Source organism: Varanus komodoensis, unplaced genomic scaffold, assembly GCF_004798865.1.
Source record: "Varanus komodoensis strain SLA01 unplaced genomic scaffold, ASM479886v1 scaffold85, whole genome shotgun sequence".
NCBI lineage: Eukaryota > Metazoa > Chordata > Lepidosauria > Squamata > Varanidae > Varanus > Varanus komodoensis.
The window spans coordinates 1,645,738-1,672,880 of NW_025336543.1; the positions used below are offsets into that span (position 1 = coordinate 1,645,738).

At 37.5% G+C, this 27,143-nt stretch overlaps 1 protein-coding gene across 6 annotated transcripts in view; it reads right to left on the reverse strand.

The window, feature by feature from the left end:
* WNK1 (WNK lysine deficient protein kinase 1) overlaps nucleotides 1-27,143 on the reverse strand; it is a 131,074-nt gene that overhangs the window by 86,763 nt on the left and 17,168 nt on the right. For all 6 annotated transcript variants that reach the window (XM_044417027.1, XM_044417024.1, XM_044417025.1 and 3 more), the window contains exon 2: nucleotides 953-1,125. In XM_044417027.1, the coding sequence (XP_044272962.1) occupies nucleotides 953-1,125 (173 nt within the window). The remainder of the gene's footprint in view (nucleotides 1-952; nucleotides 1,126-27,143) is intronic.

A 27,143-nucleotide genomic window follows, 5' to 3' on the forward strand; every position in this document is an offset into this window, starting at 1 on the left:
TCAAGAAATCCTGGGTTGCTATTACATGCAAAACAAGGCTATTATATCACAAGTAGCCTTAAAAAGAAACTTTATCCTTGTATTATAATTTTGTACATAGTTATAAAACTTGTGATCCATTCACTTGCTACCTGCCTGGAGCTGCAAAGAAAACAAGGGTTTAAATTCCTGATAGACCATGCTATACAGCTGGTAGGATGACTGCAGCTCAGTGAATTACAAATTGTACAGGTCTGCCTTAGTATGGCATACCTCAAAAAAAGATAATGGTTGAGGAGTTTCCTGCAACTATTCTCATGATGAGGAAAGGCGTTCTGTTACTTTTTAACTATGCCCATTTGTGGTATTTAAAAAACTCATATAAAACTAAAGCTGATTTTAAGTTCAGTAATAATAAAACCATTCAGTACAACTACTTATTGATTACAATATTACTTATTTCACTAATTTAACAGCACTAATGGCTACTTTTCCATGTTATACAACAATCTGGTTACAATTAAGGAATTCTGTTTCAAAAACAGCTCAACTGTTCAGAATTAAAATTGCCTTCAATGCAGAGTTCCCTCTACACTAAGAAGGGTAAGAAAAAGTTGCCAAAACTCTACTGACCACTAGAGGACACCCTTGTTGCTTATTTTGCCTGGAATCGGAAGCATTTGCTATACTGGAGACATGATACAGCTTGCTAGACTCAGACCTCAGGGGTTCTTAATTTCTTCCTCATAGTACAGCATCGACAATAGTTCCAGAAGTTTCATAATTCAGAAGCCAAGAGGGGACATAACGGTCCTAATGCTGGATCTTCTTCTGTGAAACAGTCAATAAAGGACACTCCATAGTACATACATTTTTTTTGCCTAAGTAGGGTTAATAACATGCTTTTCATTCATTTTCAATGTTGATCTCCACAGTTATCATTAATGCAAAGCATTAGCAGGCTCATACTCACGTTTTCAGAGTGCCAGATGTCATAAGCTCTGTAACCAGAACAATACACTTCTTTCCCTTGACAGTAGATTCCCAGGAATCATAGAACCTAACAATGTTAGGATGCTGAAGTCCTTTCAGCATTTCAGCTTCCTCTTTAAACCGTTGTCGTTCTGATTTTGACAGCTTCCTGTCCTAAAAGGGAAATACAAGCATATATCAAGAAATATAATGCTGTCTAGTTATACTATGCTAATCACCAGTAAGGAGAAGTAAGTTACTCTATGTAGCAGGAGCTGCCTGCTGTAACATCTTGTTCTCCCATTAGGAACTAGTTCTCCTAGCAGATACTAAGTGTGTCTGACATACCATTTATCCAAAATCTCTTGTGATTTGGTTCCTGTCCTTTAAAAATCTGCAAAATTTACTTATGAATTTATTACCAGTTGGTCATCGGACTTTGGCTACAATCTTATGCACATGGTGCTATTTAATTAAGTTGGTTTGTCCTCAAGGAAACATTCACAGAATCAAGCTGCATTTCTAAACATTGTACAGGATACTTGATTATTTAAGGGATGGAAGACAAATTTATTAGGTTTGTATCCAAAAGTGGATTTATATATTTTTGCCCTTTTGAACTTACACAATCCTTCAAAATATGCATTTCTCTGAATTTCACAAAGTATTCACCAGTCAAAACATGTATACAAAAATGTGCATACTAATGAAAATAAATATATCTTACTAAAATGCTTGCAAAAATAGTATGTTAGGTAAAATACATTAAATGTATGTATTAGAAGAAATGTGAACAGCATTGCCTATGTTCTGGCAAACAGTATTGCCATTGTTTGTGCAGGCCAAAGAAAATTTAAGATTGAAAAAATTATAAACTGAGAGAAACCAACATTCATGGATCCATTCTAGCCTTAACCTTCTCATGACTTGCCAAATGATTTGCTATCAGTGTTCGGAACATCCATTCTTCTTTAGGTCACTAATTTAAAATTCTTAAAACTTTAGCGCACAATGCTAGAGGCTGCAGATATTGTATGTGTGGGGACAGCACAGAATAGGTTTGAATCCCAGCTCCAACCCCAGGCAAGCCTTCTGAGGTTGAGGCAGAGACACCTCAGAGCTCCCCGCTCTCTGCCAGAATGGTTCTTCTCACAAGATGTAAGGTCATTTCTGGATCTGCTGTGGGGGGTTTATTCCACAGGGCAAGTAAAGTAGGAAAGAGGCAGCACTGTACTCTGATGAATCCTACCTCAGCTTCTCCTCACATTTTGATGGGTGAAATTGGTTGTCTAAATGTTGTGGAAGGCAAAAGGCGAACAGACACAATCCTAGCCTCTGTGCTCCACCCACCTTTCATTGTATGCCTGAAATCTTCCAAGGTCAGAGGGTAACAAACAGCCCACTAGATGACACCCTCAATATATGCATACTCCTATACAGGAAAAGGGTAAAAATTTCTACTGAATTTCCATGTACCCCAAATAAGGGGTACAGGATTGAAATTCACACTTTAAATTGTTATTCTTTTAAAAACTACATGCTGGTATTAAATTAAATTATCCACGCTACACTTTAGGACAGATAAAAGAAAATACTTAACAGCACATAGTTATTTTGCTGCCAGTGGAAATAATGATAGCGACCAATTTGGATGGCTTTAAAAGGTGACTGGCTAATTTCATGGAGGAGAAGGCTCTCAAGAGCTGCTAGCCCTGCTGCTCATGTGCCACCTCCATTATCAAAAACAGCATGCCTGTGTACACCAACTGCACAGGAGCTTAGGCAGGCAGAACTCCTATGCCCATCCTGCTTGAGAGATTTCTGGGCAGCTGGTTTCCCACTATGTGAACAGAGTGCTGGACTGGTCAGGGCCTGCATGGCTCTTCTTTTTCCTTATGTTATAATCAATTTTATGAGAAAATCTGGATTTAAAAATTGGCAAGGAATTTTTTGGCGGACTTGGATTGATTTTTACTTTGGATTAGCTTGTCGGTCCTGACTGCCATTCTCCACTTTTCCTTGCTCAACCTATTTTTGTCAGCTAGGGCTGCATGACAATGTATGCACTTGAAATATTTGTTAGAATCCAGATTTTGCTTGTACAGCTTCAGAGGTTCCTGTGTGATTGGAAGTATTGACAGAGGCCAAGCTTACAAGTCTCTCTCATACATATCTAAATAATACACAGAGTCTCAGACCAAAAATGGAATAATGAAATGAAGCATCCCATTGTTTGGACAAGATGGGATGCTCCATTATTATATATTTTGCAAGGGATTATAGATCTTAGGCATATTTACCCCAGCAAAAATTAACATCTTAGGTATACTAGACACCAGAACCTCCCATTTACAAGGCCTTAATTTAATCAGCTGATTCTTGGGAGGTGTAATGCTGCTTGTGCTTCTCTTCCACTTAAGTTTTAACAATGCACAGTGCCAGCTTCCAATCCAATCCAACTAATCCAAATAAATCTTATGACAGAAAGTTCTTTAATATTTAAGGATGCACATGTATTTTTAATTACCTTCCCATTTCTTGGAATTTCAGCTAAAATACTAACATTACAACACTAGAAGGATAAATGGCCAGCTGTAAAAATAACGTGGAAATTTTGTAACACGTAATGAAAATTTCCATCTTTAGATAAAATCTACAAATGAATAAGTATATGGATATTTGGGGTGCCCTTGTTAAAGTCTATGCATAATTATTTTTAATTATGATAATATGTTCTGTTATACATAGGGATAAATAATATATATGTACCTGGAACTTTTAAAATCTTATTCAAAAATTGTATTTTTTTTTGTTTATTCTGCTTGCTTTCTTGCTTATGTAAAGGTACAATTGAACAATTGAACAATTTTGAACAATTTTAAAAAATGTAAAAAGACAAGTTGCCCACCCATGATCTTAGTCGCCCACCCATGATCTTAGTCATCTATAACCCAATAATTCAATCTCTGATGTTTTCCTGAGTATCAAACAACTGCACCAAGAGGTGCTCCTGCTCTTGCAGTCCTCTGCAAGGCAGAATATACTTATGCTAGTTATAAAAGGCTTTGGTGCCTTACTTTTTGACATGACTATAGAACAAAGCTTCTATACTCAGTCTGCTCCTATAATATACCTTACGTTATGTCATCACTGGTGATCAACAAGAAAGAAAGTCAAATCTAAGCATCATATGTGATTCCATAAATGGAAACCGTTTATAAGGCAGTGTGATCTGTGAACAGCCCAATGTAGATAGCTAACAGCAAGACAACAGAATAAATTATGGTTCAGGTATTACATATTAAACATGTAATTCACTACTAGAACTTACAAAGAGAATTTTCTTACTATACTTAACAACCCTTAAGAGCCAGTGTGGTGTAGTGGTTAAGAGCATGGGACTGGGACTCAGCCAACCAGGGTTCTAGTCCCCACTCAGCCATGGAGCCAACTGGGTGACTTTGGGCCAGTCACAGACTCTCAGCCCAACCTACCTCACAGGGTTGTTGCTGTGGGGATAAGATGGAGGAGGAGAATGATGTAAGCTGCTCTGAGCCCTTTGTAGGAAAAAGGCAGGATATAAATCGAATAAATAAATAAATAAATAAATAAACAAACAAACCCTAAAAGAGAAGACAGTATGGTCAGGGCTACATATATACTACAACCAAATACGAACACAGGAAATTTTGGGTGGGAGTCCTGCCTGCATCCTCTGCTGGGCTCTCAAGTTCATAATTTGTTGCAACAGTGGAAGTTCAAGCAAAAACAGTGTAAACAAGCACAAAACAAAGCAGGGAGAATGAAGTGTTGTATGAGTACACAGATGAATATTGAAGGTACAGTTACAGGCAACCTATGGTCAATAGTCTCTATGACTCACATACATTGATGAACAGAAATAAAGGACTTTCTGAAGGAGGGTGCTAATGCACCAGAACTCAAGGGAGAACTGAATTTCCAAGTGCTGCATCATTGTGAGCTCTGAAGCTGAGGCAATAGTGTTTAACAGTATGGCCATTTTGAGGTCCAGTGGGTGGAGTTTCACCTCTATAGAGGAGGTGAGTCACGTTTCACTTCTATACTAATCTCTAAACCCACTGTAGTCACTGGAAAAACCTTGGCTTTTTCAAAAAAAAAAAAATCCTCTAAGTTTAAAAACAAAGTACATAGACAACTAGCATGTGTGATGTTAAATAAGCATAAAGCTAGGCTCACAAAAGGTATTTTTAGGGTTGCAAGGTCTGGGAATGCCATCTTAAAGAAGTTATTGTTTATGCAGGCTTAATCCACAAATTGAAAAAAAATAAGCTAATCTGAGATACAAAACTAAAGGTCTTCCAAAAATCTAAATTTCACTACAATTCTTATGGAAGTATTTTTGTAGAATACTTATACTACAGCCATTATTCCATCAAATTCAAAGTTACAAATATATGCAGGATGGAAAAATTAATGCTGCTTTTGTTCTGCAACACTTCTCAATTAATTCTCAAAAGAATTAGCAGACCATATATAATATTTCTACAATAAGTAAAAATTCATACAATAAAACTGGTAATTGACACTGACAAAATAGTGAAAACAAGCCAGCTACATGTTTCTTACTGGAAGTCTCCAACTCTTGGATCCAGACATGGAACTTTTGACTTTAATCTGCTCTCCCTGTCTTCAGTAGGGTGTGTCAGATTCTAACCTCATTCCAAAGCCTTTTTTTAAATAGTGATATAATGCACTTGACCTGATAAATATATCTAACACATACAGTTCTCTATTGGTGAGTGTAAAAACCATTTTAAGGGAAGTTCATTGAAGATAGCAGTCTTCAATGCTGCCTCACTGTTTGATAATGAATGTTTCGCTGTGGAGCAACTAAGATCACACTAAAATTAATATGTAGCCTTTACTTTTAATAGCTAACTGTTGACATTTTTCCAGAAAGGAAGTATCAAAAGGTTGTCTAAAACATGGATGATCATTTTTTTTCCATGATAGGAAACCTCACAGATTCTTTCATATCCCCTCCAATAGCATTGTCCCCAGAGCAAGTGGAAGCAGATGCTTGAAGCCTATTTTGCTAATTCCTTCATTCTTTTCCACCCACATTAAATTGTTCTGACATTGTTCCAACAGAAATGCAGCACTACTCAGCATGTGACCTGCACTAGGGCACTTAGTGTGGACAGCAAATGAAAGAATTCATCAAAACAAGGCTAGACTTTCTTGGCAATCTATATTCGACAGGTATTCAACAGCAGAGACAGCATTCAGTATTAGAGGCGATCCATGATTTGTAACAGTAACCTCATTACAACAAAGTTCACTTCCATCACAGTGCTAATTATACTGACAGTGAGAGACCTGCTTCCAAGTAAATATATTTAGAGTTAGCAATAACTTTTTGCAGGAGCACTGGAGAACATTTATATACCTAACAGGACTTTTATGCCAGCTAGCATTTCCTTCAAAAACATCTCCCAGCTGGCTGATAAGGATTTTCACTTGTTACAACAACTTCATTCCATTCCAAATAGATCCCTCAACCTTTCTAGGAGACAAATAGCAGCTTTCAATCTCCCCAGCTTTCATTTGAACATTCCTGTTTCTGTTTAAGCATTGTATATACCTTACCACTAAATAATCTTTAAATATTCCACTTTCTTTTATTGTAAAAAGTGGTTTGTCAAAGTAAACATTTTGTGATCTGAGGCTCCTTTTTCCACACACAAATATTAACTTGACAACATTCCTAGCGTAAAAGCAGCAGGCATACACAGTCCACCCCCTCCCCAAATTTTAATGCCAAAATTAACACAACAGTTTGTCCCATAGACTACTCCAACTCAGAAAAAGAGCGAGCACATTTTCACTAATCAGCTTCCAAGTTTTCAGCAGTGCATGCCCACCATATCTCCCTTGGGAGTTCCCACAATACAGATGCTGCCCCAGAAAAAGCTCAGTTCTTAAGATAGCTTCATTGCAGAGGGTAGTGACAACCCCAGAGCAAATCTTTCTATCTGATCTTAATTCACAAGGGTGAATTAAGCTGCCTTTGAGAGCTTATAAATTTTAAATGTACAGGACAATTTTAAAAGCACACACATGCATAATGTAGTACCAAGTCTCAGATTACAATTTTGTAAGATGAGTACACTGATATTTTATAGATGACAGATACTTCCTAGAATCTCAGAAGTTCAAGAACAGTGGAAGTTTTTAGAATTTGGTTTAGTTTACAAATAATAAGCAGTACATATAAACAGAATGGGAAATATTTTAAAAAGTACTTAAACGTATAAAATCTGATACCATCAATAACAGACATGTACATACACACACAAATCAGCATTAAAAAAAAAAGGTAATTGTAGAATCAAAACAGTTGCTTCCATACCACTGAAAACTATCTAACAACCCCCCCCCCCCCGGTAAAGTTCATGCTGCAAGCAAAGAATCCAATGTTTCTAACACCTGTGTGCAATGTTCACAAACACAGGGGACTGCTAGGATAAAACTGTTGCCTAGGAGAAGTTTCTAGCTTCTATGAAGCTGACAACAGCTATTTAAACTATTAATGAAAGGAACCCAGTCTAAAAGGGGGGAGTGCCATATATTATTCTTTTGCACTCAGAAAAATGAAATGTGTTGAAATTTTTCACATAAAAATAACCATATGCCATTTAGCACCAATTTGATATAAAATCAGTGTTTAGAAAACTATATTCCAAAAATGTAGTGGAATGAATGGTGCAGGGTAATTCAATTCATATCTGAATGTTTATTACCATTCCATGTCCAGTTTTGTGTTCATATTCCATTCCCCCTTTATAAGGCCAATTGAAGGAGGCAGCCCTAGGAAAATATTTTAAAACGGAATATTAAATAGTATTCACTAAACTACAACCTGTTTGTTTGTTCAGTTGTCTATTATTTAACTAAAAATATATAACTGTGCTGCTAACAACAGTCTTATGGATACAACTGTCTTGCATGTAAACTCTGGTTACATATGAAACAAAGGGAAAAAATAGTATGATGGATCAGACCAACAACCCCTCCTGTCCAGCATTCTGTTAAGACAGGAGCCAAAGAGCTGTCTGGATGAAACTCACAACTAGGATATAAGTACATCTGAATACCTCAAATGAGTATGTGCAACTCAGTGAAGATACTAGCTTCATTTTTTTGAAGTCATCTTTGTCACTAGAGACTCAGTATCGTGAAATGTCTTTACCATCTTTGGTGGATAGCCCTGCTATGTCTCAATCTAGACAGGGGTAAAATGGACTCAACAGACTACGTTCTGGTAACCTGCAATTTAGATTACAGCAATACTTTCTATATGGGCTGCCCTTATATGGCAGTCAGGTTGTTTGTGGAGCCCAGAAAGACTGAACATATAACACAATTTCTGGCTGGTTGCCTGTATGTTTCCTAGTTCCCTGCAAGGTTCTGGATGAGATCCGTAAAGACATACAAGGGACAAGACTAGGGCCTTGCCCAATATGAATCTACCCATACACTACAATAGCCATATTCAAACAACTTGCACAACAGTCCAGTACATAAATAGCAGGAATCAATTTTCAACACAGAACTAAGTAACCACATAAAATACAAAGCTGGCACATAGAAAAATCTCTAATTGCCACAGAAGCACACTCTACAGTCTTGCAAGGCTCTATCAGTAATGACTGCTTTTCTTTGAAGATAAATTGGGGGGGGGAGCCTTTTATGGACATATAAACATGTCAGTTTAATTAGTGTATTAAAGTGACAATCCATAAGGGCTAAGCACCTAAGTGCAAGAGAATGTCCAACTCTTCTCTGGGATCTGTCATCCAACTTCTTTATCTTATGAGATCAGTAAGTGGTTTTATAATTCCATTGCAATCTTTCCTAACTAGTGTTCAGGTCTTAAGTCAAAACTCTTGTGTTTACCAAAGCTTTATTATATGTCCTCTCATGAAGAAATTTACCAAACTAGTCTAGCATCATGACTAGATGCCCCTCCTCCTTGCCCCTACCAAAGCCAAGTGTCAGCCCAGCAAAAAATAATTGGGGAGCTTTAGGTAAGCTACTACATCCCAAGCTCAAGACATGCACACCTTCCCCATATGTAACAAATAAGAGGCTCTGGTTTGAATCTTCTCGTCGTTAGTGCAGTTCAATTTACAGATGCACACTTGTATGCTGTCTCAGTTCAGAAAAACATTACTGGAATTCCCTTCCTAGTGAGACCAACTAAGCTCTCCTTCCCCTCAAGATTCAGGAAGCAGCTGAAAATGTTCTTTGTCAGGCTGCCTTCCTATGTTACAGTATGAAATCACATATCTGAAAGAGGCAATTGATATATTTCAGATTTTGATTGCAGGTCTTACCATTTTAGCTGGTTGCAGTGTTTGTTTTTAGATCTGTTAAATTCCCATGGGCTCTTTCAAATGTTGAACCTGGTTATACATTTCACCTTCTTTCCAAAGTCTGAAAAAAATATTAATCAGCTCTATAGGCTGGCCTGAATTAACACATCTGTACAACTTTTTCTTTTGCCTTGCACAAAATGGCCTTAACAAATAACAGTGGTAATGGTGAATAAAGCCTAATGACAAGATGTCAAATATTTTCAATCTGAGTGGCAGAAAGGGTTATATCACTATCATATTTTACTATATATTCTGAACCAGAGGCATTTAATGATAAGCACAAAATATGTAAGTACACAAAGAGTAGTATCTGGAAGTAAACTGCTGCTTTCTCCTGTATCCCTAGTAAGTGTTAGTTATATTGTGCAAGAATTTGTTTTGGCCAGCGCAACATCATTAGGGCTCATGCTGGGGGACAACTGGATACTATCACGAAAAGCTAAGGAAAAAAACCCCAGAAATACAACTAAACATATGACACACTGGTTATTCTAGCAGTTTGTTACAACTGGTAGAATGCCTTCCAGGCTATGGGGCAGTACAAGCAGTCCTCAGGTTACAAACAATTTATGTTCCTAAGAAAATAGAAATTCATCTTTATGTTGAATTTGTATGAAAGTCAGATCACATATAGTAAGTGCTCCACATTCACTGGGGTTAGGGGTACAGAATCCCCATCAAAGTGAAAACCCACAAATCTCTCTCCCCAATTCAAACTCACTGAGATTCCCAGCCCCAGATGGGCAGGGCAGGAAGGCCTGCTTTGGAGACCTCCCTCTCTACTCTTTCACTTCCTCTCTTTATGGTGATGCTTTGAAGGCCATGCATCTCTCCCTTTCCACTTCTTCTTTCTCTACGGTAACAACTATTTCCTCAGTGGGTCTTTTTAAATTAATAGGCCTTATGCAAGCTCATTCATAACTATGGGTTTTCATATCTCAGAAATTCATAACCCGGGGGCTGCCTGTATATACATTTCAAAACTACACACACACACACACACACACACACACACACACACACACACACAGGCTGAAACAAGAGAATGGCAATGAAATTTTAAGGATGGGCAAGATGACCTAACACATCAGAGGGCAAGATACCATGAATGTTATTCCCACTGTGGCTTATGAACATAAAACTCTGTTTCTTATTACTTTGTATTTTAAGGTACACATTGTCCTTGGTTTTGTGCCATTAATATTTTCAGTAGCTTGAATGGGAACAGTTTGAAGGCTCTTTCACAGGATTCAAAACTACAACTCTGTAGGTTGTCATGGTCCAAGAGTTCTATATAATTGTCTCAGTTATTGCCTCCCTAATTCAGAACAGTATATTCTGCCCCACGGAAGCATTTTAATAATTTCCAGTTAGGTGAATCTAACAGAAGCCAGTTACAGATGTCAAGTTTACACATTATACTTTGAGGAAAAATGAGATAGGTAGTATGCATATACTAGCAGCATTTCTCCTTTAAAAAAATTATCATGCTTTTTCAACTTTGGCAATATTGAAAAGCAAATTGAATGTTCTTTGGTGTTATCTTCCAGAGAAATAACCACAAAATATTTGTGAACCATGTTTCCCACACCACAATGCCTGCCTTTCAAGATTGCTATTTAGATGAACATGGTAAGGAATACATGGAATACATGTACATGGTAAGTAGTTTATGCTTGCAATAAGAATTCATAAGAATCAAGAACCATTTCTTGCCACATGCTTAAACTGAAATGTATAAACCTTGCCAGATATGGAACAGTCAATTCTAGCTTTATTTGATTTTCATTTTGTTCACCGATCACCTATAAGGTAAGTATTTAAGAATAACAGAATTATTCTAAAGACTATAGAACACTCCTATAGTCTAAGTTATATCGCACTAAAAAGGAAGGAGGGTTACGTTTTTAGCTTCTGTATTTATTATGAAATACAGCAAAGAACTATATGCCATTTAAAAATAAAAGTGATAAGAGGAGCTCAAGATGCCACCATCCCAATCCCTACAACATTGTCTATATGACCAAGCTCTCTAACTATCCACAGAAGCAACAGAAGCGTTACAAAACACTGGGATATAATACCATGTAGATTGCAACATACTAACTTTTGCATCCCCCTAGTATGCACATGTTACCTAGGCAAATTTATTTACTCTCCATGGTTTAATATTTTGTTATTGCATTGCTGGTTAGGGTTAGTGTTGTTATTGTGAGGTTGGTTAGGCAAAGATTGAGTGACTGGCCCCAAGTCACCCAATGTTATTTGCAAAATTTACCACTTCCTAAGACATCTACAAACATGAATCTTGGTGCACCTTGTGTAAATACAAATCTGTAATTCAGTACAAAAAATTCCACCATGTTCCTTACTTTGGCAATACAGATAAGATGACAGCAAGACATTTAGATTAGAAGTACAGGTGATGTAGAAGCAGTTGCCTCATCACTGAATGCCCACCATTACTTAAGCAAAACTTCCCTGCTCAACTAAGGCAAGAACATTTTAATGATTGCTGAGCATGCAAAGTGGTGAAAAATATCACAAAACTTACCTATCATTTTAGCCAACAGATCAGTAAGCTACTACCACAAATGTATTTATGTATTCATTTACCTCATATTTTATGTTTATATATACCAGTATTATCATTCAACTACAGACAAGAAACTGTTCTTTGTTTAATGTGAGGGCAGCAAAGAATGTATTACAAAATGCTACAATTGCTGTTCATTATCTCCTTTGGCTCCACCCACTGTCATTTCAACTGCCAGTTTACTTTGCCATAGGTCAATGGCTCTGCACAGGAAAAGGGTTCTCCATCCTTATTTTATGTAATTTCAAGGAACCTTGCCAACAAAAACAAGACTAGATGACAATATGTTTGGATTCATATATCTAACCATATTTTAACAGCACATTAAAAGAACCCTATCAATGCATAACAGTATTAAGTTCTGCAAGGAGTACTTTCTGAACAAGTTCTGTACTAGTAGCAACAGCTGTAACTATTATTAGTACACTACAACTGCATCTGTCAAAATATATTCAGATACCACTAGGTAAAGTGAACCATGCACTAAGCATTAGTGGTGTTACTACTACCCCAATATTAACTCCAATATTAAAATTCATCTGTTGGGGGTGCCTATGATAAAACAATCTTCCTCACCCTTACATATTAAGCAGAGTTACAGTTCATCCAACTTCAACATCTGTTCTGCAAGCAAATACAAAACCAATCATTCCATGTGAAGATATTCCTTTATGCTGAACTTAAATTTACTGTCATTTACAAAGGCATCTGAAAGCAGAACCACACCATACGGATGATTTTGTAAAACTGCTGTGGTCTTTTGCAAGTGATTCTGTAGTAATACACATTTTGTAAAACATTCTTCATATATTCCAAGTTTGTTCTAATAATTTGCTGCACTTCCAGAAATCTCCTTTAAATCCCTTCTGGAAAAGGATTACTTCTGCAGAGTAGATTTTCCTGAGCTTGAAAGAAACATGCAATAGTGCAGAAACACATACTACCTATTTCCACATGGCTCAGATGTTTTGAAATGAAGTTTCCCCTTCTAACAAGTTTCAGTTACTATACTACCATCTTTCAATAGATTACAAAGGTTTTAAAAAACATTGCCTAAATTGCAGAAGGATTAGAGAGACGTAAAGAACTGCAATTATTATTGCTGCTGCTACCACTTTTCTATACTGCCCAATAGCCCATTGGGCTCTCTGGGTGGTGTACAAATTCAATTACAAAATACACACACAAAAAAAAAACAATACACAAAAATAAAAAAGAAATACCACAGAGATATAAAGTAAAAACAATAGGTCCACAACAACCCTAGCAGAAAAACAACCCTCAGGATACAGGTAGGTATATCTGGAACAAGGCAATCCTTCAGATAACCTGGCCTCAAGCCATTTGGGGCTTTGAATGTTAGTAGCTGCACACTGAATTGGACCCATATGTTAACTGGCACCCAGCGCAGTTAGAAGAGGACTGACATAAGATATTCTTGTGAGCCAGTACGCATTAAAAGCCTTGCTGCATTGTTTTGAACCAGCTGAAGCTTCCAAAATATTTTCAAATGCAGCCCCACATACATTAACACTGCAATAATCCAAGACTACCAGAATATGATAGCTGCAGCTAGGATCTAGGGAAGAAATTAAAATATATGCAGTACTGTCTAATGTCAACTCCTGGCACCGGATTATCTGGACCAATTTCAGTCCAACTTCAGACCTGATTATGGTACTGACTCTGCCTTGGTCGCCCTGTACGATGACCTGTGCAGGGAGAAGGACAGGGGGAGTGTGTCCCTGTTGGTTCTCCTGGACCTCTTAGCAGCTTTCGATACCATCAACCATGGTAACCTTCTGGATAGGCTGGGCAAGTTAGGAGTAGGAGGCTTTGCATGGTCGTGGGTCCGCTCTTACCTGGCCGGCCGATTCCGGAAGGTGGTGCTAGGGGACTATAGCTCTGCGCCATGGCAGCTTTGCCATGGGGTTCCACAGGGTTATATTTTGTCCTCCATGCTCTTTAACATCTACATAAAACTTCTGGGAGAGGTCATCAGGACGTTTGGGCTGTGGAATCATCAGTATGCTGATGATATCCAGCTCTACCTCTCGTTTACATCTACTCCAGGTGAGGTGGTGGCAGTACCGAACCGGTGCCTGGCCGAGGTAATGGGCTGGATAAGGGCCAATAAACTAAGCCTCAATCCAGGTAAGACAGAAGTCCTGTTGGTGGGCAGTTCGGGTTCTCAGGTAAGTGATTTTGACCTTGTCCTGGATGGGGTAGCACTCCCTCTAAAGGACAGGGTCCGCAGCTTGGGAGTACTATTTGATCCAGAGCTGTCACTGGAAAGCCAGGAGGTGGCGGCAGAGAGGAGTGCGTTCCTACAGCTTCAGCTGATTTATCAGTTGCGTCCTTACCTGGAAAAGCACTGCCTAGCAACAGTGATACATGCTCTGGTAACCTCCCGGTTGGATTATTGTAACGCACTCTACATGCAGCTGCCCTTGAAAACAGTCCGGATACTTCAGCTGGTACAGAATAGAGCTGCCAGGCTGCTGATGGGGATCCTTTCGTTATTCGCATATAATGCCGGTCCTCTACAAGCTCCACTGGCTTCCAGTTGAAGTCCAGACTCAATTCAAGGTGCTGGTTTTGACCTATAAAGCCCTAAAGGGCTTGGGACCAGGATACCTGAAGGAACGTCTCCTTCCTTATACGCCCTCACACTCCTAAAGATCTGTGGGAGAGGCCCTGTTCTGGGAACCCTCCCTAAAGGAAGTAAGAAGGACATCTACTCGAAGTAGGGCCTTCTCTGCAGTGGTGCCCAGATTGTGGAATGCACTCCCCAGAGAGGTTCACCTTTTCAGCTCCAGGTTAAAACCTTTTTATTCAAGCATTATTTTAAAAATTAGCATTTTAATAGTTTTAACAGTTGCTTTTGATTTTTTTTGGTTATGTTGCAGTATTGTTTTTATTGAATTTTGATTTTAATATTGTAAGCCTTCCTGAGATTTTATACATGAAGGATGGCATATACATGTTGTAAATTAAATAAATAAAGGATCCTGGACTTATTCTACTGCTTTAACATAAAAGGCATCATTTATTACTTCTTGAGGAATGTGGGGTTAAACTGCTAAGGCACTGAGCTTTATCAATCGAAAGGTTGGCAGTTCAAATCTGCACAACAGGGTGAGCTAAAGTCACTCTGTCCCAGCTCCTGCCAACCTAGCAGTTCAAAAGCATGCAAATACAAGTAGGTAAGTAGGTACCACTTCAGTGGGAAGGTAACAGCATTCTGGGCACCTCAGTATTTAGTCATGCCAGTCACATGACCACAGAAACTCTGCAGACAAACAATGGGTTCCTTGGCTAAGGAACACAGATAAGCACCACCTCCTAGACTCAGACATGACTGGACTTAATGTCATGGGGAAACCTTTACCTTTTTAAATACTTCTTGGCATATTTATGACATTTTAAAAAGCAATGTTATTTAAAATATTTTAGGTTAATTTCTGTGATATAAATCCACCCTAAAGCTCACATAAGAATTGCTCACATGCTTACTCAAAAGTTTGAACTTATTTTATTATATGACAAAAATGTTGACAAATTTTACTCTATTTTTGTAGCCTACTTCCAAGTAATAGCATAAAACTGTAGCCTCAGGAGTATAAACATTCCATTCCATTACATGGGCATTACAACACATTCCTATATATGGGAATGAATGAATGAGCACGTCTATATATGTATACTCAGAAGTAAGCCCACTGAGTTCATTGGGACTTAATCCCAGCCATGTATATAGTCTTAATTTGTACAAGGAAGCTTGCAAACATACCAATACTAGAAAGAGAAAGTTACAAATGACTGTTGTAGTTTGCTCCAGAATAGCAATAAGAGCAGAAAGGAGAACATGGTAGTAAACACAAGATAGTGTATTATATAGGAAATCTCACAGTAACAACAATAACTATTTGGACAAGTTAAATTTTATAACATTGAACTCTAGCATAGACACTATAGATTGCTTACATATGAATCTTCATACTACAATGTCAGTAAAAACCCTTAAAAAGTCTTTCACTTTTACAAAATTTATATTATAGGGATAATTTTCAATGATAGTCTCATTTTTCAGTAGAAATTTTAAAAAATATCTTCAGAACTGTTTGCTGATTTTATCCCTGAGCCTCTGTATCTCTAACTCAGAACTAAGCTGTCATTAATATTATGTATTTATGGTATTTGTACAATATTTTATTGTTTTGGTTTATACACTGTTGTAAACTGACTCAAAGAGCTTCAGCTATGGGATGGTAGAGAAATGAAATAAATAAAAAATAGCAACAACAATGTATACAATGGGAACTTATGGAAACATTGTATTGTATGTTCAGCAGAGCTTAATTCTGCATACAGTAGAAAATGCAGACACTAACTATTAAATGATATCTTAACGTATTAAAAATAACAAAAAGCAATTTGAAAAGGAGAGTCATGTTTCCACAGGTAATAAAATGGCCAATGTTATATTAGCAAACTGGAGATTAAAGTTGCAATTTTTGATCATGTCAATCAATATTAACTAGCAAAAATCCTGCTGTACTGTGTACATGCAATTACCTCTCAGAACTATTCAATCAGATTTATGGCCATGCTTGTTCTCCCATTAAAGGATATTTTCAATGGTTACCCAGTACTTAACATTTTATGGTACTTTTAATTTCACATCAAGTTCAACAGTGCGTGTAACAAAACAAATTAACATAGCCAATAGCAGTTTCAAGGCTTCCATTCTTTTCTACATGTACAGTCAACCTAATACAGGCTCATTTGAACTTAAAACACACCTTTCTTAAAATAAAATCAATGTTAACCTTTTCCCCAGGTTATTTACGATAATTAAAATGAACCTTTATTCTAATTCTGAATAGTCATTGCAGAAACTCAGGTCTAACTGCAATGTGTGCCCTTTGGCCAGAAAGCAACTCTTACTGGACATACAGAAAATGTGCATGGTCATTCAGGAAGAAAAAAAGCACTAGGAATATGGACAAAGACCCTCTTAATATTTCACTTAGAAGTACAAAGTGTATTCCAAGCTTCAAAGTGTGCCCAAGTTCAGGTTTAAGCAATTCCTCTCATCCTGAGCAATTTTAGAATATTGCTGCTTTACTGTAATTTTTTTTGAAGTATTACAACTGTAACAACATGAAGAGTGATTTCCCTTCTATTCTCCCATGATTAAAAACAGTGTTACAATTTCGTAAGTGCTTCAGAAGACTGGATAAAGATTCGTAGATATGTTAACAGTAAGCCTGCTAACTGATTTGGAAGCTGCATAATCAGAACCCCATGATCATGATTAAGGAGTAGGAACATTTTAAAGTAGGGTTTTCTCCCCAAGAGAATTCTTCCAAGTGAGGGATTTACATCATTCCAGCACTAAGCCTCCCATCTGAAAAATTGTGTCAATAAAAGACAACTTCATCAAAACAGTTGTGATGAACAGATGTCTCCAATTTGTATCAAACAGCCATAGTTCTTGTGAAGTGAAACTGCACACTGCCAGCTTTTAAATCTTTACTGCTTTTAGTAAATCACAGCACTTTAATTTCCAGAAAGAATAAGTAGAGCTAATGATTAGATCAATTTATGAAGCATTTAATAAGTTCAGTAAATAAGTAATAAGTATTTCATCTGATGAAATGAAAAGGTCCTTTAAAAATGCAGAAGAATGCAAATGAAGCACTTTTAACAATTCACAGAACAAACATCTAGACAAAATGCAACACAGTAGTTTATATAAGTTCACAGGCTTTAACTTACAAGAAATGGGTCCCATAATTCACTTCAATAGAAACAAGCAAATACAGACCATGGAGTTCAACAAGTACATATAGCATTACTTCATGCCTGCAAAAGCCAGCTTCACAAATCATGTCTTTTAACTCTGACATGCTGATATATCTGTTTTTATTTTATGCTATTGTTTTGAATATTTAAGCTTTTATATTGCAATTTATCACTGTATGGTTTTCATTGCTGTGAACAACCCAGAGAACTTCAGCTACTGAACAGCATAGAATGTATTAACTAACATGCAACAGAGAGTACTTCCACATCACAATTTATCACCTCAAGCAGGTTTTTCAACATAATCTGTTAAATAACATCCAGTATTGAGTAATCAAGCTATAAGAATTTGGGCAATATACATGCATGTGTTGACTGCCTTTAAGAACAGTGTGTCTTCAGCTGAACAAAACACAACACAACACTGATAGACACTGCTCTATTTTGCATTTTTTTAAATTTAGTGCTATATATTAACAGTTCCACTCTGAAGAATCAACCCAGTACTGAAAATTGTAGGGCATTTAAGTGAAGCAGCAGCACAGTTTATCCATTAGCATTTAAGAAATGCTTTGAGACAGCAGAAAGTCTATTTTCCTTCCAGGACTAAAGGTTCAATGAATGCAAAGAGAGAAACATGGCATAACAGTTCCCAAACAAAATCTATCAAATCGTAACAACATAATGTGGCAGCATACAAATGTCATAAATGCCCACTTGCATAATTACCAAGCTCCCGCATAAGCACTATGTTTGCATTTGCAGCATTTATCAGTAACCTTAGGAAAACTGATAAATTCAGCACCCTCTTTATGCAGAGGCTTGTTAGACACACAACCACATGCTTCCTCGTTCCCAAATTACACTGCAGTTCACATAATAATAATATTTTCAATGTTTTAGACAGGTGGTTCTATGGTTAACTGCACAGCACTTAACCTACTGTTGCACTTATTTACTGGGCAGCCAGGTGAAAAAAGGGTGGCACTATCGATGAGAAATTTCTGGAATAATATTCAGCTTCAAAATATCACTGAGCCATAAAATTTACTATAAAGCTTCAAAGAACATCTCTCTCTCTCTCTCTCTCTCTCTCTCTCTCTCTCTCTCTCTCTCTTCATCACAGTTTTGTTACAATGGTTACAAGTATCTTAATTCCTTAACCTTTTAAAAAAGCCCTTAGAAAGGATGATTCCGGAAGAATTATTTAAAGCAAACCTAGACTGGTGGTGCCCAGTTTTTGCTTCTATCTTTGTACATAAATCATCATGGGAGAGCTCCTTGGGTTGGGGATTAAGCACTGTGAAGCCACTCATAAGAAAGATTCAAAAGCTGATCTAAAGAAATGTTGCCCAGTTTGTTTACTCAGGTGTTATCTCTAAACTGTACTCTACATACCTACTACACAGATTAGTGTCTTGGACTGCTGAAAACTCAATTAAAGCTGGATTTTTTTAAGGACAAATCTACATTAGACCAATGCTTTGTTCTTCATCATCTAATTCAAAAATACACTCAACAGGGTAGAAAACAGTTACTTGCATCTTTTGTAGATTTCAGTTCTGCCTTCAATCTCACAGGGGATGTCTATGGGAAAAGTAAGCCATGATACATACACTCTGACCCAAGTTATAAAGTTTGCCCTGGTCACTAGAAAAATAAGGGCTAGGAAACACTCTATTAATGTTTACTAATTTTATGGATAACTGTTTTATTTGTTCCCATGGAACAGATGTGTGATTTTAATTATAATTATTACATTTCTACTATACTTTTGATGGTTTTTGATGGTTTATAACCTTGCATTTGAAATTGGTTTGTATTTTTACTCTATCTTATTGTTTCCCTTTTTTCAAATTTGTGGTGACCTATAACTATGAGCAATAATGACATACACAACAGTAATATGACATAAAGTACTCTGTCCATTGTAAAGAAAAACTGTAATCTCCTTCCTTCAATATCCTAAAAAATGCACCTTTGTTGAGGTGTTGACAGTATGCAAATATACTTAGCTGCCACATGATCGGTCCAATCAGCCAACAGTTCTAATTCAGATATATGAAGCAATACCCTATGTAAATTTGAAAATAACCCATAAATCAGCAGCACAATTGCTACCTGATATATACATTATGCAAGCTTTAAAACAAAGCATTCATGTATGCTCTTGATAATACTCAAAATATTTTCACTTTAATTAGTGCTAAGTGACTGCTGGGTGGCTATCTAATTTATGGATCAGAGATCAACTGTAGTTATAATTACTATAGAAAAAAATTTAAAACAAAATTCTGATCCTAGTAATTATGGCTTGATTTCTAATGCCTAGTGTTTCACCAATGTCAGAACCAAGTAATGGAGAGTTTCAGGCAATAAAGCAACTGGAACAATGACCTGAGTAAAGGTGAAAGAAAATTCATGATGAATTGCAGTCCATCTGATGGCCTATTTCATGAAAATAATTAGTTTTACTGTCAAACTAATTCCTCTGACCAAAATGAACTTGCAAAAACCACAATGACAACTCTGTAGAGTTCTTTGAATACAAAATCATTCACTTCTACTGTGAACTCCATACCACTGATAAAAGCCAACAGTCAACTATTTGCCTCATTTTGTTAAAGTAGGTTCAAGTTACTGACACTTGAGCATACCTGGGTCATCTAATTTGACAACATGCCCTTTTGATGCATGTCTTTATTGGCGTGTTAAAAACTCATGGGTGATTAACACATTATTTACAATAAACATGCTTCCAAAATAGAAGCTCCCATTCCATCAACCCTGACAGAGAACTACAAACCAGTATCTAATCAACCCAATCATATCAGGCGGGATGTGACCAAGCAATTCCACATCATGGATCATCCAGACATTTCAATTAGGCTGTATGGCTAGGGTTCAAAATATGAGTCTTCCTGGAGTGCCCAGCCTGAAAACCTTCACTTAAAGCAGAAGGTAGCAAACTTTTCAAGGTTGAAGACTAGATTCACTCATTGGAAAGGGGGTCAGGTAAAGGTAGGTGGAGGCAGGGTTGACAGGGCCAATGAAGGAATGGTCACCCCTTATATCTTCCCTTCCCTCTCCCCATTGATCATCCATCCATCCACTTTCCCCATCTGCATGTACCTGCATGCACCTCTGCAGTCTATCTGGAGCCCACTTCAAGCCTTTAGTGTACTGGCTCCCCATCTGTGAAATTTCCTGCCTGTTGATGTCACCTTTTCGTTTAAACAATTCATCCTTGATTAACCAGCCAAGTTTTTATTGGCATAATTTAATTTTTAATGTATTTATTCTGTATTTCAATTGTTTTTCTTTCTTTTTATTATCCACCACTTAGATATCTTGTTAGATATAGAGTGGTATATGAATTCTGTAGAAACAAAAGAGAATACCATGGTTTGCCCCACAATCTACAGACCTGTCTGCCAGCCTGCCTGCCTGGTTGCCCTGGAATGCTGCATCCTTGCAGTCCTTTCTAAAAAGTACCAGCTGCTAAATGAGAACTACTAAATGGACACAGCGGGACAACCATAAATTGTACCAGACACAGCACAATAGAACCTCCACCTTGCTCTCTGGTCATCCCCTTGATCACAGTTTGCAGAACATCCACTAAATGACACTGTAGTATGTGCATGCACACAGCCTCTGGCAGGAATTGACAGAGGGCCTTGATACAGATTCCCGCATAATCTTGCTGTTCTCCACTGCAATTTGAGCAATCAATCAGAGGGGAACAGTGGTAGTGGCAGGAAGTATGAGCCTAAGCCCCTTGAAAAATCTCACCTAATGCTCACCGAATCCAGGTTAACTATACAGATCTTCAGTAGAGGCAGATATTCTGTTTAGGCAGAATATTAAATTTCATGCTGAACATTTAATGGGATTTATGGTGCTGTATTTATTTTATTTAAAATAAAGTAATATTCATTTTTAAGTCTCTTATTAATATTTGCTCCCAGGTTTGAAAACAAAACAATTTATTTTTCTTTACATAATCTTTACATAATGAATGTGCATACATATAATACATAAATGCTGTATGTCAACATTTTTACAGACCCTGTCAAGCATGAATAATGAGCCCAATGTCTCATAAATGTTATCATGTATGGGTTAGATTTGCTTTCCCAAGTTTAATTATTGCTACTTTTCTCCCTTTTATTTAATTTTCAATAATTTCAGGAATTCTAAAGTTTCTTTGTTAAAATTATTCTAACTCATACATTCGATAATGAAAGTATCAGTGTTACTTAGCAAAGACAATGATTTTCTACAGAATGAAGGGCTGCCTATGTTTTATTATCATTTTAGCTCCTCATCTGGAGCAAATTTATGAATAGGTGACCAAGGTAGGCATGTTGTTGTTTTTACTTACAGACTTTTTATCAATTTCTCAAGGCTTTGGCATATGAAGCAAATATACTTGTTCAGAGAAGCCTGTGCACATACCAATCACCTATTAATGGCTCTACAGTTACACTGTCAGCACAGGTTCACTCCACTCGACTTCTACCATTAGCTCAAAATACTTGCCACATTGGTTTTCTGAAGATTTTCAATCCTCTTCTCATCTTCTTAACCTATGGAGAACTACAAAGGCTTGAAAGGCAAAGCCTATTTTATACACTAGGCAACTAGGGACCATACAGAAGCCATGCATCAGACCCTGTTAGAATTCTTTGAATCTCAGCTTCCCTTAAAAGAATAAAAAGGGGGCTTTAGCCATAACAGATATAATATTATACTTTTATTACTTGTGTAAGAACTTCATAAGCCACCTTGGATTCCTCACAAGGGAAAGAAAGATGAGGTACAAATGTAATGTAGTACTAGCAGTAATTAGTACCAAAAGTACTCCTAGTATAAGTACTGTTTATACTAAATCATGTCTATTTACATGTACATAATTTGTATGCAAGCTGAGATGTGGCAATCCAGCTCATGATACATTTTCAAGAAGGTCATTATACATTAAACTCTCCTATATGAATTGTGAAAAGTCATACCTGAAACAAGCAGAACTGTAAATGACAATTTCAAGCTGCAACTACTATCCAAGGAAGCTACACCTTCAGTATCTGTTTCTAGCAACCTACAGGCTTTTTGTCAAAGAAATGTTTTTGACTGCCAACCAAAGTCCTGGCAGCAATGGAAGCCTTAGGTACCATGTTGTATCAGTTACACAAAGCACTGTAGGATGGAAGGAACGTTGTGAGCCCTCTTCCACTATTACACTTCCTACTACTGTTTGCGAAAGAAAATACTTTCCAAAAGCACATTTTACACAGAGAAAACCAAATGCCATTTATTTATTTTATTTAGCACTATTATTAGCATTTCCTCTTATCAGCAACCTCTAGAGCATGGGTCCTCAAACGAAGGCCCGGGGGCTGGATCCGGCCCGCCATGCCCATTTGGACCCGCTGCACATGCATACCCACGCGTGTGCCTGCCGCCACCCACCTCACCCCGCGAACGCCCACACCGCCACCTACCTCGTCCCGCGCGCAGGGAGGCAGCAGTTTGTTCATTCAAAGAAAACTATCTCCAAGCGAGCAAGCCGCCTCATGGCGAGTGCCCGCCTGCGCCGCCTCACCTCACCTCGCCACACGCCCCACTCCCGCCCCTGTGACAGCACCACCTTTCTGGCCCACGCCCAGCACCAGCACCTTTCAACTGGCCCCCTGGTTAAAATGTTTGAGGACCCCTGCTCTAGAGCCCTAATGATAACCTTTTTGGACAAAATATAATGCATTCTCATGTAAGCTATGCTTATTTTGAAATGCCCTGCAGTCACAAGTAGTTGCACTAATAAGTCTGGAAAAATCAAGAAAACAAACAAACAAATCAACATACAGTGTTTCTTATAGCCAGGTTCCTGTCAATTCAAGTAACATGCAAACAAGTGCCAAAGTTAGACACTATTCTTAATACGTATTCAGCAACTTCTACAGTGCAAACCATTGAACCATGCTAAAGGTTACTGTGCAAACTGCAAGCCAAGAAGATACACCATTCACCATCTGAGCAAGATGAATGTTTTCACCCTTCAGAAGACAGCTTTGCACACCATAATGCTCTGTGCACCTAGAACCACAAAACTCAGTGTTAAGTAATAAATATAACACAGGAAGTTTCAAGATATATACAAAGTCTGTCTTAATTTGGTCTTTCAAAATTAAGTTTTTCCCCTCAGAGACACAAATGATCATCCAGTTAGGACCAAATGTTTTTCTAGCACTCTACATTTTGATACCAGTTAGCCATGGTGATTTACTAGTGTACATTTAGACCCAAACTCAAACCTAATTGAATGCCTCTTAATATAATTTAAAACCGGATGTTTGCTTTTATATGTATGTATAAGTCTACAACACTGCTATGATATGCATTGTATATTTCTTCTTCCCAAACACAAACTCAAAGTAGAAGCATCTTAAAGTTAGACCTGAAGCACACTTGAAGGAAAGCAGTCTTTAACTGACATGTCTGTAACTAAAATACAGATGAAAGCACAAGACACCCAAGATTTTCAAAATATAAAATTTCACTACACAGTTGTTCAGAATACCTAAACAAAATCTACAAAACCAAACAAAGAATCTGCTATTAACAGATGCAGATTACATAAGTATGTGGGAATGTCTAAATCCTTAAGATAATCGGTCTGAACTATAGCTTATACCAATGTTTATACGTGCCATCAGCCTTAGCAAAAATATAAAATGAATGTTTTATTCTTTTCAAAAATACATTTGTAGCAAATGATAAGCAAGTTTCTGGCAACATTAGGTGAAGGAAAGCTTTTGGAAATACTTAACAAATGCAAGTGTAATGAAACATTTGAATTGGTCAGGCAAGGCAACACACAGAAACACACACAAAACTAAGTTATGAGTAAATAAAAGTACATTTTAAATGAACAAAAATCAAAAGCATTTATTTAAAATGGTCAAGACATGGTTAAGACTTGATACTTAACCATGTCTGAAAGTTTAATGATGTTTCACAGAAAACTGTTTTCATCCCAATCATGTCCTGGCATGATTTTAAGCTAATGCCTAATCTTGGATACTGTTTTGTGCAGGTGGCTAGCTAGAGACACATCAAACAACATTACTATCTAGCAGGAAACTTCCTAATCGATAAAGCAAATATGTACAACAATCATATGAACTTGGAACTGTTTTTCTAGATCAAGTGTGCAACTTCTGGTCCTCCAGATGTTTTGGCCTACAGTTCACATTATTATTTCACCAGTGACTGTGTCGCATGAGTCCTCAAACTACAGTCCACGGGCCAGATCCAGCCCACCTCAGAGGTTTTGGACTCGCCACACCTGCCGCCACCTTGCCCCGTACGCGGGATGGTGGTGGCTTGCTCACGTGGAGTTTGTTCTGGACCTGCTTGGAGAAAATGATCTCCAAGCAAGCAAGCTGCCGCCTCACACGCCCCTCCCTGCCTCTGCTCACGACCCACCCCCACCTGGCTTCGTGTCCCGCCTTTGCCTCAGCAAATGCGCACCGCCCCCTCGCTGGCCCACGCACACCCCTGGCACCACCTTTCCTGCCCGCACCTTTCAACTGGTCCCATGTTGAAAAAGTTTAAGGACTCCTGCTGTGTTGGCTAGTACTATAAGGAGTTGTAGGCTTAAATATTTGGAGGGCAACAACTTCCTCAGCCTATATCAATTAATGTCATGATGATTTAATCACACTGAGCTCTCCTTCCTTAAAGAGAGTGAGTGCCTCACTTGAGCCTCTCTGACCACAAGTGCTTATATGAACTGGTTCTCTAAAGCAAATGAAAAGAAAATGAACAATACATTTGCCCTGTTAATACATTTGAAATAGTATTCAAGCCTAAAAAGTTAAACAGTAGTTTGAAAACTATCTCAAGTTATAGAATTTAAATGAACACTGCCTTTTTCTGAAAGAGAAAATTTGAACATTGAGTTTAAAACATCATAGTCTACATTGTCGTTGCATCATCCTGTTAAGAATCTAAGAACCAAACTTCTGGATACAGATGACAGGCAAAATGATCCTGAGAGTAATGAGTAGAACATTCATTTCATTAGCAATTAAATTATGGTAATTCAATTAGCCCAGCCAATATGACCTGATACTGATTAGCCCCTCTTCCCTATGCCCTGGTAAAGCCAACTTTGATCAAATAATTGTCTATATTTTGCTCCTTGACAAACACTTTCCACCATCAAAAAATCAGCCTAGAACAGCTCCAACATGGGAGTAGCTTGGTAAGAGCAACAGTAAGATCAAGTGCCTTTTGTATTTATTTCCCTTCAGACACAAAATTTTATTAGAGTTACTTCTGCTGTAATTATATTACTTTGAACCTGTATGCTATTACTCCTATTCTGCAGAGGAAGGTATAGCGAGAGTCTGGTTTCTTGACAGTCATTCCTTGACTGCAAATCTCAAAAAGTGTTGAAACAAGCCTGCTTTAAAAAAACAACACCAAGAAGTTGGATTATTTCTTTTAGATATCCCAGAATCAAGTCTGAACCTAAATATTCTGAACCTAAAAAATTGGAACTGAAGCTTAAATATAAAAACAGAACCAAGTGCAAAGTAAGCAGTTCAATAATCATAAACTGAAAAGTCTGAGCACGGTAAGAAAGGATTTCTCATATTTTTGCAGAAACTGCTAAGCAGTTGGGGAGAGAGGATAAAGTTTTCCAGTTAGCTCTTTTCCCACATGAACTGCTTCTCTCAGAGGAAGAAATTATTAGCATATTTTATATTCACTTTATTTTTCAATGCTATGTCTAGCTAATTCATAATATGAACAGCACTCAATAACAACATTTCAGAAAGAAAAACTCTTGTTTAAATCAAGGTTCATCAATGCATATGCTCCTTCATGATGCTTCAAATCAATGATATTCTTAGGAAGAATGAAACTGCAAGAATTTCCCTGCTGCATAAGACTAATGTCCATCAAGTAGAGCATTTTATTTCCATCAGTGGCTAGCCAAATGCCTCTAAAAGCCAACAAAAAATAGGATAGCACTCTCCTATTTTGCTGCCAGCATCTGGCATTCAGTGGAATACTGCCTCTAGAAACAGAGGTTTCATTTAACAATCCTGAATGGTAATCTTTTAGCACCACTATGTTGATGTCAGTCAATTTAAGCATATCTTTTAGCACTCAGATAAGCAGCATACAGATATTTACAATAACAGTAGTCATTTTAAAGGGTCCAGAGGAGGGCAACAAAAATGATCCAGGGTTTGGAAACACTGCCCTATAAGGAGAAACCGAGAGAATTTGCCTCTAGAAGAGAAGACTGAGAAGGGACATGATTCCACTCTGTAAGTACCTCA